At 35.9% G+C, this 17910-nt stretch overlaps 1 protein-coding gene across 7 annotated transcripts in view; it reads right to left on the minus strand.

The window, feature by feature from the left end:
• dip2bb (DIP2 acetate--CoA ligase B (putative)b) overlaps positions 1 to 17472 on the minus strand; it is a 74861-nt gene extending 57389 nt beyond the window's left edge. For all 7 annotated transcript variants that reach the window (XM_087257708.1, XM_087257706.1, XM_087257703.1 and 4 more), the window contains exon 1: positions 17237 to 17472. In XM_087257708.1, coding sequence (XP_087113834.1) covers positions 17237 to 17321 — 85 coding nt within the window. In that variant the 5' untranslated portion in view covers positions 17322 to 17472. The remainder of the gene's footprint in view (positions 1 to 17236) is intronic.
• Positions 17473 to 17910: the final 438 nt, after the last annotated feature.

A 17910-nucleotide genomic window follows, 5' to 3' on the forward strand; every position in this document is an offset into this window, starting at 1 on the left:
AGAGATGGTACCTTAAAGTGGTTTTTAATTTACTGACTGTGAGAATGAACACTTCTTGTTCATTAACTATCCCTGACAACAATGTTTTGAGAAACTCTTATCCTCCCTCCCTCCGGTGTGCTGCATCACTGGCCCTGAAACACTATGACACATCAGAGCTCACAATGACTTTCACTCAAGACACAATACGGCTATCTCTCCATTGTGCCCATACACACACACACACACACACACACACACAGAGAGACCACCAGATGGTGACTCACTATTCAACAACTGCCAACACTGTATCACACTGTACTGAAGCCCTCCTTCACTTTTATCCACTTCTGTCTCTCTTTACACACGCACACACACACACACACACACACACACACACACACACACACACACACACACACACACAGAGAGACATTTCCTTTCCCTTTGGATGATGTCATGTTCTCCAGTGCTAAATCTTCGACTCTATGACATGGTTTCCTGTTCTGCTGAGAATGTAAAAACAGACTGGGGGAAACACAGATGGACAGAAAGTGACAAAGGGAAAGACACAACAGGGATTTCAGTTCATTCTTATCTGTCCATCCATACATAAGATCCACAAGCCAGCTTTAAAAACCTGCTCGTAGAAACAGTAAATTCAGGGTTATTAGGGTGTGTGCTTACAGGTGACGACAAGACTCAAATTACTGCTTCACACACCTGGAACAAGCCTTGTCAGGTGTAACCTACCTAATGCACTACATGGTATGATCTGACCTGTGTTTACACTGTGTGCTTTAATGTGTGTGTGTGTGTGTGTGTGTGTGTGTCCGTGCAAGAGGAAATCTTGTCGAGATTTGGCACAATGTGATGTCTGGATTATCCTGAAATAAAAGAAAATAGCTTTTGGTGGGGTGGGTTCATATTTGCCTTTATTTATTGTGAGTGAAGCTAATTTTACTACTCAGTTCTTTTAGCTGATGCTAGCATGTTTTTTACCACTTGACAGCAATAAAAACTCTATTAATAAGCTGCTAATATGAAATAATCAAAACAATAACTTTGCTATTATCTTTTCAATGGGCTTTAGCATGTTAGCATTGTTTGCAATGTTGCTATCATAATTAATGTAATGCTGCTGGAAGGTAATAAGCTAGTTGCTAAACATCTAGGTAAAAAAATTAAAGCCTGAAAGTCATGGTGGATACAGTTTATACTCTGTACTTGTAAATGTTTAAAAACCCTGAAGGTGGTTGGCGCTAATGGCGTGGTAGTTAGTGTGGCGACACATGCACTCCGGTGCTCACAGCGACCCGAGTTTGATTTCTCCCTGGAGGTCCTAAGCTAATCCTTCCCCTCTCTACTGCCCTCGTTTTCCTTTCAATACTCTCTACTGTCCTGTCCATTAAAGGTGAAAACCCTGAAAAATATAAATAAAAAAATAAAACCTCGAGGTGTGTGGAATTTTTATTTACCTTAAGAATACATGTAAAAAAATACTGTAAAATTTACAGTAACTTACTTGCAACATTAATTGCCAGTAAAACTGATCTTACCGCTGCACTGTACATTAACAATTACAATTATATTGTTGAAAATTGTAATTATATATTTACAGCTCACTTATTTAGTCTTACTGGCAACCAAAAGTTACTGTTATTTGTGCAGTCATTTTTTACAGTGTAACAGTCACAGAAGGACTTGAACAAGGATGGGAAATAGATAAAAGAGTTTATTTTGCAGGACGGCAGATAAACAGAAACACATGCAATGAATGACTGAATAGATGTTGGATTGACCAGATGGAGTTGTGCGAATACCAAGAACTACGGGGACCAGACACGGAGACCACACAACAACCAGATGGGGAACCAGGATAGACCACACTAGGAGAAAGGAGGAAGATACTGGAGATTACAGGATACAAGCAGAGGTAAGTAACATTTGGAATAAGTATAGACACTGAGCACAGTATAGTCCTTTGTTCGCAATGCAGTCAGACTATGGCTGTATCCGAAACCACCAACTACTCAGTTGGTAATGCATTTGTTTTTTAATTTAAACATACTACTCTGCTGTTAGAAAAGTATGCTTTAACAGAATGAATGTGAGCAGTATGAATGGAACTCAGACGTACTGCACCTGCCATTTTGTCATAATCAGGTGACCTACCGGCGTCAGTTGTGTCGCTTCACTCCGGTTCATGAACTCTCACGCACTGCATCATGTGTGCATCAGATGCGCACTTCAGAATCTCACAGGAAGTAGTAAGTCATCCGGGTACTTCACGCATACTGTTTTTCAAATTCTATGGCTGCGTCCGAAACCGCATACTTCCATACTATATAGTACGCTAAAATCAGTATGCGAGCCGAGTAGTATGTCCGAATTCATAGAATTCGAAAATCAGTAGGTGAGAAGTACCCGGATGACTTACTACTTCCGGCGAGATTCTGAAGTGTGCATCCCATGCACGCTGCGCTATCCCATAATGCCCCGTGAGAGAATTCATGAATGGAAGTAAGGCAACACAACTGACGCAGGTAGGTCACGTGACCATGACAAAATGGCAGATGTAGTACGTCCGATTTCCATTTATCCTTTTCACATTCATACTGTATAGAACGTACTTTTCTAACGGCCGAGAAGTATGTTGAAATTCAAATGCAGTACCTACTGAGTAGTAGGCGGTTTCGGACGCAGCGTATGAGTTCTGACATACTGGCTGGGTCTCAATTTAGAGGCTGGATTCTCCGAAGGATGCAGACTTCAAAAGGTGAGTTCTTCGAACAATCTGGCATACAGAGGATAGATCTCATCACCTACTAACAGCTGCCGTTAATAAGCGGTAAAAAATTTGCAATTACTTTTTTTAAAATTATTTTAAAACTTATTTTAAGCAAAACAAGGTTTACAGAAGCTGGAGATATATTTCCTTTAATCCATACATGTACACATACAAATCACTTTTAAGTAAGACACGTCATACTCTTTTTGTTGTTTAACGTGTTTAGCTCTCCAAGTAAAATAAAACAAATTCATACATTTAAAACTGGAGTTTTCTTTCAAAAACGTTCTGTCGTAATCAGCGTGCACTCTTGGGATGTTCAAGGCTGCAAATCGGATGGGTCCTTCATTACCTGGGAAAGGATGCATTTTAAGGCTGCATTTGAAGGAAACTTCGAATTAAAAAAAAAAAATGAGACAGCCTTTATCACGCCACGATGACGCAACGCAGTTCGAATGAATCCTAGCGATTTTTGCGGCAAGCTACTGAGTGTTCTTCTTCTTCTTTAGATTTTACCAGCAGCTGGCATTGTGTTTGTTGCATTACTGCCCCCTTCTGTACTATTTTCCTTTTAATGTATATCCTTTTTTCCAGTCCAGTTTCCCTTAGGAAATTCATCAAACACTTCCTTCCTTTTTGTTCTTCTGCACATTCTAATATACTTCTGAAACTTATTTCTGCATTGTCTAAACTTATCAGCTGAGTTACTATTTCTTGTCTTTCTAGTTTAAATTTACTACATGACATCAATACATGTTCCAATGTCTCATGCTCCTGACACTGATTACATTATCCTGTTTCATGTTTTCCCATAATGAAAAGAGATCTACTTAAATTACTATGTCCCATTCTCATTTTGCTTATAGTTACTTGTTCTTTTCTAATCATATTCTCGTTCCTTACTACCCCTACTTTATTCAGTTTTGAAAACATATGTCTTAACTTATTCATTATCTCTCTCCATATTACACTCTTTGTCTCTGATTTTGACAACTTAACATTAATTTCAATATTTCTTTTTGTTGTTGCTTTTTTTTGCCAACTTATCCACCTGTTCATTTCCTGATAATCCTTACTGTACATGATCCCCAACCCACATAAACATGATATTCTTTCCTTGTCTTTTCACTTTTGTATATGTACTTAAAATATCATATAACAACCCCTAATGACTTTTAACTAGAGCTGGGCGATATGGCAAAAAACATTATCAATATAGCAGCATTTTTTATGACACTGTATAACAATAATTTATATTTTTACAGTACTGTGACGGTTGGGTTTAGGGTTGGGGTGGAAGTAGGTGTTAAAAAATACAATTTATTGGGTAATTTAATAGAAAGCATAAATAATACTCGGTACAACTACTGTTTTTATGTTATTGTGACGGTTGGGTTTAGGGTTGGGGTGGGGGTAGACGTTAATCAAATAAAATAAATGGGAAATGTAATAAATAATAGAAATAATTCTCGTTAACTACCGGTCGCAAACGTATCTGATCTAGCAACAACCGAGAGCCTGGCATGGCTGTAACAGAAACAATTACTGTTAACATGGACATCTGTAATCAAATTATTTTCCTTAATCTGAATAAGACAATAATATGATTAAGGTGTCTACATGAGCTGCTTTTTGAATGTTTCTTTCATGATCCCATTTTACATGTTTCAATTAACACATAATAACGCAACGTCAAATTGATACCACATGCCGTATGGACAAAAAACCTCTGCATTTCACAATGCAGGAGTGTGTGGTTCTTCAGTGACTCGGTAGGTGCAGACAATAGTGTCAAACAGCATTGTGTACTGTATATAGACTATCCTGTCGCAAAATGCAGTGAAAATCCTACACGACAGTAATAGTTTAAATTGCAGTGGTTACATACTGCACTTCAATAATGCGACTAAACTCCACATGCCTTAATCTGATTTCTGTTTAGTTCGATTATGACCTTAATCGGATTAATTAATCAAATATTGCTGTTTACATGGTAGACTTTTAATCAGAGTATTGTCTTAATCATATTAAAATCAGATTACTGGTGTCCATGTGATCATATTCACTGTGAGCTAGCAAAATAACCATTGTAATTTTGCATTTCACTTGGACTTGGTGGTTGAATGCAATCAAACAGCCACCAAACACCACCTACAATGTTTTTGCTCCATACATCACTCCATATCAGTCCAGTCTGATCAGTTAGAAGTAATGCTTTTTATTAATTCTTAAAGTGTTTATGTTTTAAAAAATTAATGATACAAGATATTATGTGGCTTGCTGAGGAGACATTATTTTTTTCTTGGAGAATGATAAGAATAATCCCACAAAGTATGCCTGAAGATGACTATTGTCTAGTGACATAACCAACATCTTAGCAACCACTTAAGCAACAAGCCAAAATCCACTCTGCAAACACACAGCGACAATCAACAAACCACTCTCAACCTCCTCCTGACATCATAGCAGCAAGTTTATAGGGAAAACATCATTTGCATTGTCTTCAGCTATTTTTACAGTTATGTTGTGACACGAAAATTACACACTTCACCTTTCAGCAGCGCTCTAATAAAGGTCATACTGTGCGTCGTGTGTATTAGGGCTAAAAAAGGTTTTATGCCATGCTGTTAGGTTTAGCTGTTCTTCTTGTGGCTTATGCCATTCTTAATGCTTTTAGCTTTATTCGTTATGAATGAGACCGGCCTGAGGACAACTCTGCTGTTACCATAGCAACTATGACTCTAAATACAACCCACCCAAACGCATACACATACCAAAACAACACGAAAGCCTACTCAGATGAGAAACTGTTTATCCATGTATGGAGAGATCATTTTAGTCACAATTAAAGCACAGGCACAGCTTTTTTATTGCTGTCTGGGTGTAAGGGTAGAAACAGGTTAAATAAACACACGTCTGCTCATCTGTGGTAAACACAGTCCAATACTCATGGGAATGAGTGACTTCCTTTAAAATCATATTAGACCTACTGGAAATTCTGTCAAAAATCAATGACTGACTAAATTGGGAAGATAACTCATTAAATTTGTAAGTTTGACACCCAGTGGGTGAACTAGGTATTGCACTCCTGATTCAAAACACACACAAGCACAGGTTGCCAGATTGACGACACCAAATGCAGTGTGCCCTTGCGTGTTTTGAACCAGGAGTGCAATATAGAGTTCAACCACTGGGTGTCAAACTTACATGCAGCACCTTTAATATGCTAATAATTAAATTAGATAGAAGGAATATTTTCCATATTAAAATAAGTTTTTGTTTTAACCACCACCTGAAATTGATATATTAGAAACAGCTTCTATTTCTTGCATCTGAACAAGGGTTGGGCCGATAGACAATGTCATCGTCCATCGTCGATGGCCAATAGAAAACACGGTGCTGAGTCGGCATCGCCGACCTCTTAGTGTTAAAATAGCATTTTAGGACGAAAATGATCCACATCCACACCGTGTTTTACCTAGCATTTCTGAACAGCCCTCCGTCCGCTGACGTGACCACACACAGACCCACACACACACAGACATAAGTGGTGCTCACTGCAAAGCCACACACACACAAAGCCACGCGCACTTCTGAGCTCCAGAGACAAAGAGCAGTGCACGTCTTTATCAAGGTTGTACCGCTGGATCGCGTCTCACTATAGTTGTTAAACGTGATATTCAGACATCCCAAATCTCCTGGAAGTTCCGGGAGTCTATATGCATTTGTGGGACTCATAATGCCCGCAAGCGAGTGATAATCTCCTGGAAATTGCACCTCTCCCTCCACGCACCCTTCTCACCTCTGGATCCCTCCTCGCTCTTCATACACATCGCACAAAGTCTATGTATGTTAGGCATGAAAACACTTTGAAATGAACAGAAAAATTGGCGATATTCCCTTTACTTTTCATTACACTTGCTGTCTCCCCTTCATATGCAATCCTCAAAACAGTCATATAGTGGTGCTTGACTGTCAGCTGACACGCTTTATAGTGATAAATAGACGCTGTTTCCCAAACGGATTCTGTACTTGCAATTCGAAGCACAAAAGTCTGGGTTTTAGGTGCGTTTAAACAGACATAAACACATGATTAATAGTAATAATATCTAAAGATGTCAATCTTTGTGGGGGTTTTTTCAAACACAACTAATTTTGTCCTAAATGAGCATAAAAAGTTAGGAAAGCAATCGAGTGCTTTCATTATAGCGTTAGATGTGTGCATTTTTAAAGTGACACCTCTGTTAGTTAATGCAATCAAAGGAAAAAATCTAAATAAATAAGATTTATTCTTTGCTCTTCAATCAGAATGTGTAAGTTACACAGTGAAGAAACAGCTAATGAGATTTGATAGCTTGATTCTATTTCATTACGATAGCTATTCATTTTAATAAGCTAAACTGTTTGCTAATTTATTTGCTGCTGTTATACTATTTATTTTTTCTTTTGTAAATAATAATAATAATAATAAACATAATACTGACCATTTAACTGTTTATTACAATGAAACATCTCCAAATGAACATATTTAGTAATTAGTGGATTTTTTTAAAGGAGGAGGGGGAATCCCTTATTATGGTGGGCATATCCCTTATTTTCACATCCCGATGTTGACAGGTATGCCCGAGTGCTGAAATATAATTAGCTAAAGTTAAAAATACCAAAACAAAGACAGATGGTCGGGCACGTAATGTACATTTTTAAGCACAATAACTGACTAAAGCATAGTTTTTTTTTATCTGCGACATTTTATTTTACAGTATATTTACTCAATACTGATCGTAAACTATTACATTATTCATATACTGAATAAAAATGCTAATCCAGCAGGTGGCGCCTATAGAACTGCAGGAATAACGGTGTTTCCCTGGTTACTGCAGTAAACAAAACAGCGTGATGTCAAATCTTGCAGGATTTTATCCATTTCCAAAAAACTACACATCATCGCAGTTTTCAAAGATTAAATTCAGGCAAACTTTAGTATAGTAATACAAAATGTAATACCTTGTAAAATAGCATTTAAGACTTTTTAATACTTTTTAAAGGCCTTAAAGATCTCTAAATTAATTTATTAACTTTTAATACTGTTTAAGACCCTGCGGACACCCTAGTCCGACTTGGTCCAATCATGTACAGTATTTTACTGTGGCAATGGGGCCAAGCAAAAGCTGATTGTGTGGGCCAGAGGAATTTTGCTGTGTTGGTAAGCTAAAAGTGCTGCCCCGGAGATCTGCTGAGTAGATTTAGAAACGGTAAAAAAAACTCAAGTTTGACTCTAAGTCACTTGTAAAATAAACCATTTTTTTAAGTTGCTTTAAGCTCCAACTGGCAGTTTGGAAAAGCTCTGCAAGCTGACAGAAATAAAATAAACATTGTGTCTATAGTGCTGTGTGTAAAGCGTGCAACTCTTCTTTTTTAAGCCCGATGTCCATCACAGGCCAGTGAATAATTCAGCTACAGAGAAACTCATATCACAAGCGTTGCAAGAGATATTAACTATTAACATGTCCTGTGGGGTGTACACGTGAGAGCGAGCTAGCTGGAAAACCCAAAAGAGATTTATTTTTGTTAAGAAGACAGAGTTGATAAGCAACAGCATGGTGGGAAAGAGCTAAATAATGAGGAGACGGTGTGAGAGACGGCACAACATGTCAGAAAGCATGCTGTGAATCATGGGTAAATGAGTGTATTTGCTTCCCGATGCTCTGTGACCTAGATTAGAGTAATCTCTCTCTTTCTGCTTTGTCCCTAGGTCTCTTTATCCCACTCCATCAGTCTCTCTCTCTTTTTCTTTACAACTCAGAAAGCCTGCTTGTCCTCCTACAGTCACAGTGGGCGTTTAAGCTACTGAGGTTACCTGAACAGATGCACACAATCAGACATTATACAGTTGGTCCGAGCCTCTTTAATTTAAGTATATGCTGACCAGCTATGGAAGAGGATTTCCACACACACACACAGCTCATTTGATCAGCTTAAGTGCATAAAAGCGTCTGAGTATGTGCTGGGAATTCAAGCAGAGATCACGACTGCTCGGTCCTGATGCTTTCAATGGCGCTCATTGTGTGTGAGTTTGTCACAACCTCTTCCTCATGAAGACACACAGCCGGCGATAAAGTCTTTCATTTGAAATACACATGTGTTACAAATAATAAAGATGTGTTGATGATAGTGTTATTGTGGCATCATCTCCTGTCTTGCTATAGTAAACAAATAGCTTTTTTGCTTTAACAGTCAAACAAACATATACTACTTAATTTGTATAGTGTGTTGTGCTTTCATTTGCATAAATGACCCTTTGCAAGACCCGCCGTATCAACTGGCAAATGATGAGATTTTAGTGATGATGTTCACATTTAGAACTTTCTAGATTCACTTTCATTTCAGGGTGAGAGCAGATATTTGTTTATAAGACTAAGAAGTCATTTGTAACTGTATAGGGTCATATTTTATATGTGTAAACTCAAAATAACAACAAAACGTTGATGAAATAAAGTAATGAAAACAACAGGTTGCACTTCCTGTGGTCTAGGCCTCTGGGAATTTTTCATAAACTATAATATTAAGTTCTGAATTATGAGTTAATGAATTAGGAATTTTAACAATTAAAAATTCCATGTGTGTGTGTGTGTACAGAGCTCAACCATATGTGTATTTTATCCTGATTCAGGAAAAATATATAAATGTATAGGCTAAATGTGTAAAATAATAATAATAATAATATTAATATAATATATTTAATTTTATTATTTGTTATTACTTTTTCTCTTATTATTTGTTTCTAGAATTTATTTATAAGTTTTTATGCATTCACTAGCTGACAAAAGTCTTGTCGCCTATTTTTAGGAACAACAAATAATAACTTGACTTCTAGTTGATCACTTGGTACAGAAGTGCCTAATATGAAAGGCAAAGGCCTCTAGATTACACTTATTTTACCAAAATAAAATATAATCATGCCTTGATTATTATTTAACTAGGACCACAAGGTCTGACTTTGCTTAGACAAAAGTCTTGTCACTTGACAGAAATAATGTACAGTATAGAATATAAAGTCATGGTTTGGCATGGGACGATAACCTCTTCCAAGGTATTCCCGATTTGGAAAAGTCAAGATTTTAATAACACCAAAATCTTCTGTAATAACGTTCCTAAGGTATGTGTAAGATTTTTTTATTTACATTTTTTTTAAAACAACAGTATCTCTCGCAGAATATTATTCAAATATGCCGTTTTAAATTGTAAAGAAATCTGTTTTTGAAACTAATGTTTAAACTAAAAAACTTTTTTTACCCGACATTTAAAAAGAATATATTTTGGAGCAGTAATCACAATACTGTGATACCGTGATATTTTTATCCAAGGTTGTCATACCATCAGAATCTTATACCAACCCATGCCTAGTCATGGTCCAGTGGAAAAAGAATTAATATTGTGTATGACTCCCATGAGCTTGGAGGACTGCATCCATACATCTCTGTAATGACTCAAATAAATTAATATTAATAAAGTCATCTGGAATGGCAAAGAAAGTGGTCTTGCAGGATTCCCAGAGTTCATTAAGATTGTGGATTCATCTTTAATGCCTCCTCAGTCATCTTACCCCAGACATGCTCAATAATGGTTATGTCTGGTGACTGGGCTGGCCAATCCTGAAGCACCTTGACCTTCTTTGCTTTCAGGAACTTTGATATGGAGGCTGAAGTATGAGGAGGACCGCTGTCCTGCTGAAGAATTTGCCCTCTCCTGTGGTTTGTAATGTAATGGGCAGCACAAATGTCTTGATACCTCAGGCTGTTGATGTTGCCATCTACTCTGCAGATCTCACATACACCCCCATACTGTATGTTACCCCAAACCATGATTTTTCCTTCACCAAACTTGACTGATATCTGTGTAAATCTTGGGTCCTTGCGGGTTCCAATGGGTCTTCTGCAGTATTTGTGATGATTGGGATGCAGTTCAACGGATGATTCATTGCAAAAATCTACCTTTTACCACTTTTTTTTATTTGTTGCTCTTGCAACTGGGATTGACGACAAGACTTTTTTCATGTAGTGTACACAGTTCTAATTTAGTATTAGTCCACTTTAAGCATTAGTCATTTTAATACTTCAAAGTTAAACTAAAATATATATTTTCATTTTAAATAAAATTGTGCAAAATGTAATAAAATGTATTTTATTTGAGTTCATGTTCATTATATATTAAATACAATTATATTTTTTACGGATTCAGGTTTAATGTTAGTCTTAGTTAAAAAAGATAAATAAAAATCTGAAAATCCACTCCATTAGCAGGACAACATCCAACTCCGTCATATTTTACTGTTATACATATAATTTGTAAATGTGCTAATATTGTCATTACAAATTATTCTGCAATTAAACCAAGAAAACCTCCTCTCATCTGGCTAGAAATAATCATAATTCTAAAACCTATCATTACATCAATGGCAACAACATCACTTCTACTACAAACCCAAGCAAAAATCCTCACGAGCAAGGTTTTTGAGCAATGATCTAAAAACATCCATCACTAAAGAGAAGAGAGGTTTACAACTCCCACCGCTTCTTCAAAGAGTCTTTCACTGGGACACATTCAATCTACTGTCACCTATATGCTCTTTATTGCACAGGACATCGGATATGGGTGTGATGCTAAACATATGCTCACACACACATGGCAAACCTTTTTCTAAAGCAGACCTCACTGTTTTCTGAATAAGTCAATTTTGACTGCATTCTAATGGCTGCTGCAGCTCCTGTCTAACAGCCAAAATGTGAAGACTGTAGGTGGGGATATGAAATGTGCCAGGACTGCATTGTGGGCTTTGAGAAGCAGCAGTCTTAGTTAATACATAAAGATATACAGTTGAAGTCTGAATTATTAGCCTCCCTGTATATTCTTCCCCAAATTTCTGTTTAACGGAGAGAAGATTTTTTCAACACACTTCTAAAGATAATAGTTTTAATAACTCATTTCTAATCACTGATTTATTTTGTCTTTGCCATGATGACAGTACATAATTTCTTAGATATTTTTCAAGATACTAGTATTCGGTTTAAAGTGCAATTTAAAGACTTAACTGAGTTAATTAGGTTAATTAGGCAAGTTAGGGTAATTAGGCAAGTCCATGTATAACAATGGTTGTAGTCAATCAATATATTGCTTAAGGGGGCTACTAATATTGACCTTAAACCATAAAAATTGCTTTTATTCTAGCCAAAATAAACCAAATATGACTTTTTACAAAAGGAAAAATATTATTAGAATTACTGTGATAATTACCTTGCTCTGTTAAACATCATTTGGGAAAAATTTGAAAAGAAAAAAAAACAGGGGGGCTAATTATTTTGACTTCAACCGTATTTAGTGTATGTCACAATACTGGATTTCTAACTTCGATACGATACCAAGGAATATATCCATATTCAATACTATTTTCGATACTGTGAAAAAGCCACACTTCGGTAGTGCAATTGTTTAATAAAAATCTTTGTAATTGTATCATTCAAAATGTAATAAAGTACCTTAAAAAACTAGACCACGCAATCTTTCATATTTTCAAATAAAATGAAATATTATACTAGGCCTACGCCAAAAGCCCTTAGGTCCAAAAACCACTAAAATAACTTATACAAAATGTATATAAAGTGGTTCAGGAGATTCAAACGTTTGGTAAAATAAAAATTAAAAAAAAAAAGACAGTGTCAGTGTGTGTGTTGATCAATTAGAGCTGCATAGGTAATCAATAAAAGTTGCTATCTCGATTTAAACACCCACATAGTCCAAATTCTAAATGATTGCAACTCACATATAGGCTGCATGGGTTTGGAAAAATCGAACATTGCGCAATTTTTTTATTTTGCGATACATATTGCAATATGAATACAATTTCACCAGATGACTTAATATTTCTGTTTGGAAAGAGTTTTTAATGTTAGATGGATTGGGATGAATCTGCAGTGGGAGTGCATCTCCATAAAATCTAATAAACAATCTATAAACATTTTCGGGGTCCCCCGACACATTTTCGATGTGGTCTGTGCTATTTGCAGTGCATTTTTGTATTTGCATGTGTTGTATTTTCATGCATAACTTTCTATAAAAACAATCAAGAAGATATTATCATTATCCTTTTATTATCGTTTCCCGAGTCTAACAGTATTCAAGTTCAGTAACTGAATGAAAAAAACAAAAACAATTCAATAAAATGAATCGTAGTTAAGGTCACAAATGGTACAATTTCTTATGCCTGAATGTTTTTAAGGTCACAGGCATCAAAAACACGTGCAAATGATGAATTATAATACAAACTCAACATTGCATATCCTGCGATGTGACTATTGCGAATGATCACACTGCGATATTGATGCTGAAACGATATATTGTGCAGAAATTGGGGAAAAAATAAACAGGGGGGCTAATAATTAAGGGGGGTTAATGATTATATATATATATATATATATATATATATATATATATATATATATATATATATATATATATATATATATATATATATATTTGAGCTAGAATTATAAGGGGGGAGTGTTTCTACAGATGGTCTGTCAAGCTCATTCACCTGTGTGCACACTTCATAAATGCATAATGTTTATTGAGAGATATGAAGTGATTATAATATAAATAAAATATAAATACAATTATATATAAAACTTATGGTTCAATCAGTAATAAAACATGTGACAACTTCATAAAAGAAATTAAAATTATATAATAATGATATCTTATTAAAATAGATTGCAGCTAATTTTATCAGAGCGTCTAGCGAATGACTTCTGTTGTTGTTATTTTGTTAAGTCGTCTATTTAGAATCATCGGGAGAATTGTGATCTTTATTTTAAACACACACACGCTCTCAATTTATTCAGTATCCAGCAGCTCTGTCTATCCAGTACTGATGCAAGAATGAACTGGAAATCAAAAACCCACCAACAATACTAAGTGAAGCCAAAAGCAAAGTAGCCCATCATTCATAATCTGCCTCTGGGAGTCTCTTGATTTGCAGTGTGGGAGACATACTGAGAATGAATGCAGGCTGCACTGATTTTAGATCAGCTGTTAAGCCATTCTCTGATGCACATCAATCAGAATCAGTTTTTATATTAGAGTAATACTGTTTAAGAGATTGTTTCACTTTTCTGAACACACCACTGATGCAAGGCTTATATAACATGTAAGGATGACTAAACACACATGCAAACAAACAGAGCCCCTTCTGCTGTGAATCACAATGACAAGTGCAGCACAGTAAATGTAAACGACCACCCATATCTGAGTTTTAGTTCTTCTGTGCATTGCTGATGAACACAGCTCTAGACGCATGTGGTGCATTTTGATTGTTAATAATGCTAAATAAAAAGTTATACTTTCTCTATATCAGTTTTAAGTGCGGTAATATATCTTGCTATATGGGCATGACATTACTATTTATTTAAATGCCACAAAAAAGTTTTGTAGGTGACAGCAGGCCACTTTATACTAAGCTCCATTGTTTGAGTGAGCAATTTAAATGTCCTGTGGCAAGCTGTTTTTACATTTAGCTGTATTCTTTAGGACTGGTGTGTTTGGAAATACTGATACTTTAATTTAGAAGGCAATAGCGACAAATCACTTATTTGAATTTGGAATCAATTAAAAAATTTAGTTACGTGATTCTTTGACAAATTTATTAATTCATTGAGTTTTATTTTACTTATCATTCATTCATTCATTTTCCTTCAGCTTAGTCCCTTTATTCATCAAAGGTCGCCACAGTGGAATGAACCACCAACTTATTCAGCATTTGTTTTACACAGCAGATGCCCTTCCAGCTGCAAGCCAGTACTGGGAAACACCCGTACATTCTCACATTTACACACATACACTACGGCCAATTCAGCTTATTCAATTCCCCTATAGCGCATGTGTTTGGACTGTGGGGGGAATCTGGAACACCCGGGGGAAACCCACGCGAACACAGGGAGAACATTTTTAGTTATAAAGAATGACCAAATTCGATAAGAAATCAATGCTTGCATAATCAGAAATAATGCTGTATGTATATTACTTGGAGATGACACATGACATCATATTTTGAGATATTTTGTCCTCAGACATGGAATTATGCATTTCTATGGATATCATACACACCAAAAAGAATTTGCAATTATAACGTGGTGGAGCAGTCACATGGTACAAGACATAGCTTTCAAAAATATCAATTAAAAAGAATTGGAATTAATTGGAGTTCTTTTACTAGTCGAAATCCTGTGATTACGGTAATTTTAACATGTAGTCAAGGCATATTTAATGCTTAATAGTACACACAAAAACGTCATTTACGTTTCCATTAGGGATGCTCAGATCAATCGGCCAAAGTTCACTATCGGCCCATAATCATATTTATGACTCAATCCGTACTCGCTGATCTGATCTCATGAACCGATCGCAGGTGTTTGTGTTACTTGGAGATCAGCAAAATATTTGAATGACATTGCATGTATTTAGGCCTTTTTACATATAACAACTGAAAATTCTGTGTTTTTGACAATATCGCAAGTTTACTTATAATATTATATTATATTATATTATATTATATTATATTATATTATATTATACTTATAATTATATTAAGCGAGGTAAGTGGCCGCTTAAATATCTAGAAGTATAAATTATACCTATAAACTTTATATAATGTTGTTTTCTATCATATTTTGTATGATGAAAGTCAAACAAATGAAATTCTAGCATAATTAAATTTTATTTAACATAAATTAAAATTTAATATCAATATAATAATGTTGTTGTGTATTATAAAATAAAATATTATTATTACATCTGCACAAATTGTTCCAGTCATGAAGCTATCCAGCAGTCAAAATTATACATTTTTTATTTTTATTTTAAAATAAATTTTTTAATTTAAAGATTGCATTAAAATACAACATAGAAAAGAAGTTTGAGTGATATAAAAACAGCTAAATAAATAAAAATGAAATAAAAGTAGAAAGGGTGCATTTCAGGACTTTTAGGCAGCATGGCTGGAATTGCTTATGGCCAACCAAATGACTAGATCCGCCCTGACAGTAGTTTATAGGCCTATTTCCTTTTAGTGAAGAAGTAATGGATTTATAGGTTTGCATTTTAGCTTCTTATGCATTAAATATGCTCTTCAAAATGTTTCTTGATTCAGACATGTTGTTTCCAAATTGCATTGTTACTCATCTCACCATTTTTTTTGTCTGTGTTATCTATTATGTTCTGTAAAGCTGTGACATGTTCACACCTAAATGCTTATAAGTGACGTGTTTAAGGCATTATATGCAACATCCTTAGTTTATTCTCTTAGGTAAGAAGAGATTTTAAAGGGAAAATGTGTTTTATGCATTATAAAAAATGAGAATTGGTACTCTGTATCGGCCGATCATTATGACAAAGAATCAGTACTCGGTCTCAATTGCAAAAATCCTGATAGGAGCATCCCTAGTTTATGTTTATGTTGTAATTTACTAATCATAATGTATATCTTAATTAACAAATACTGTTATAATAAACCATAAACATTGGTAGAATTCAAGATAACTTGAAAAGGAATAAGTAACAGCGTCTTATGTATACTAGTAAAAGATACAAGTTAGTATTCACTTATTATTAGTTGAAAGAAATAAGTGCTAGTGAAGTACCAACTAATTAAACCACCCTGAATGTTAAATTAGCTTGCCATACATGACCTCTCATTGAATCTACATGGGTGTTGATGATTGTGTATGAAGAAAAAAGGTATGTATGTCTATTAATAGCACAGTCAATGTGTGAAGCACTTCGTTCATTAATAAAGCATTGATTCTTTGGATGAATTTTAGTATACCCATTATTGATTTCCTATAAACTATAACATCAGCAATATGGGTTATAGAAATAGAGAGCGAGTGACTATTACTAAAGCTATTGTTTACTCATTTAAATATGTGTTCATTAGGCTAACATAGAAATAACTACCAAACGCAAAACTACCGTTAAACTCTGCTAGTTGGTCAAGTCATGAAGAGAGAACACATATGCAGAATCACCGTGGCCTGTAAATAAGCACATAATTATGCTTCACAGACACTGTGTTTTTGTTTTACACAATGTAACAGCAGATAACCAAAGCTTTTAAGGCGATGTCAGAACAATTAAAGAGAAACACCAAGCGGAATATAGGTTTCAAATGCGAAAAACGCGACGTCAAAGCAATGAGGTGCTGAAAAAGAGGTCAGTATGTTTCCGCGAGCGGCGGCGACATTGAAGCATCATCACCATCACGGAACCTGTATGTGTGTGCGTCTCTCTCTCTTCCTCTATCTCTCTGTGTGATGCTCGCACCGAGGATGCACGACTGATCCTGACAAATCAACACATATCCATCCAAAAGCACACATTAAGACAAGGGAGAAGCGTCGCCGTTGTTTAAAGGCTTACCCTCAGACAGCTCCAGGTCCAGTTCAGCGAGCTGCTCCCGGACCTCTTGCGGGAGAGCGGACACATCCACACCGCGCTCCGCCATTATGGCCCGAAACCGCGAGGAAAGAAAGGCGCAGAGCGGTTTCCCGACAACAAAAACACCCGTGTCCTCCTCACAGTGTATAACGACTGGTGTTAGAAAGCAGACCGAGCTCCATCACCTCCGCCATGCCGAGAGAGAAATCCCTACCGATGGGAGAGTCACATGACCAGCGCTCGGGATGAGGAGTCTGAGCTCTGCAGCCGCGGCGGGTTTGCTCCCTCTGCTGTGGCGAGAGAGAATCTTTATCTCATGTAACACCATGAAATCAAACACTGCCATAGTTCTAGTGAATGGCTTTACATTGAATAATATTAATTTGCCCTAAATTATTCACTCACATTTGTTTTCTAAATAAGTAGGTTGAGTTTCTTCACGTGAAGCACAAAATGAGATATTCTGAAGAACCTTCACGCAGCTCTTTTCCACAACGCTACTTTATGGCAAGGCAAGGTTGTCAAAAAAAAATGAGCTTTTAAACAAGGTAGGAGTGAATAAATAACCGAATTATTTGTATTTCGGGTTAACTACCTTACTACGTTGTTATTTTGGTTTATCAGATTCTTAAATGTAGTTTTAAAAATAATTAGTT

The sequence above is a fragment of the Danio rerio genome, chromosome 6 (genome assembly GCF_052040795.2).
Source record: "Danio rerio strain M-AB ecotype USA chromosome 6, GRCz13ab, whole genome shotgun sequence".
Taxonomy (NCBI): domain Eukaryota; kingdom Metazoa; phylum Chordata; class Actinopteri; order Cypriniformes; family Danionidae; genus Danio; species Danio rerio.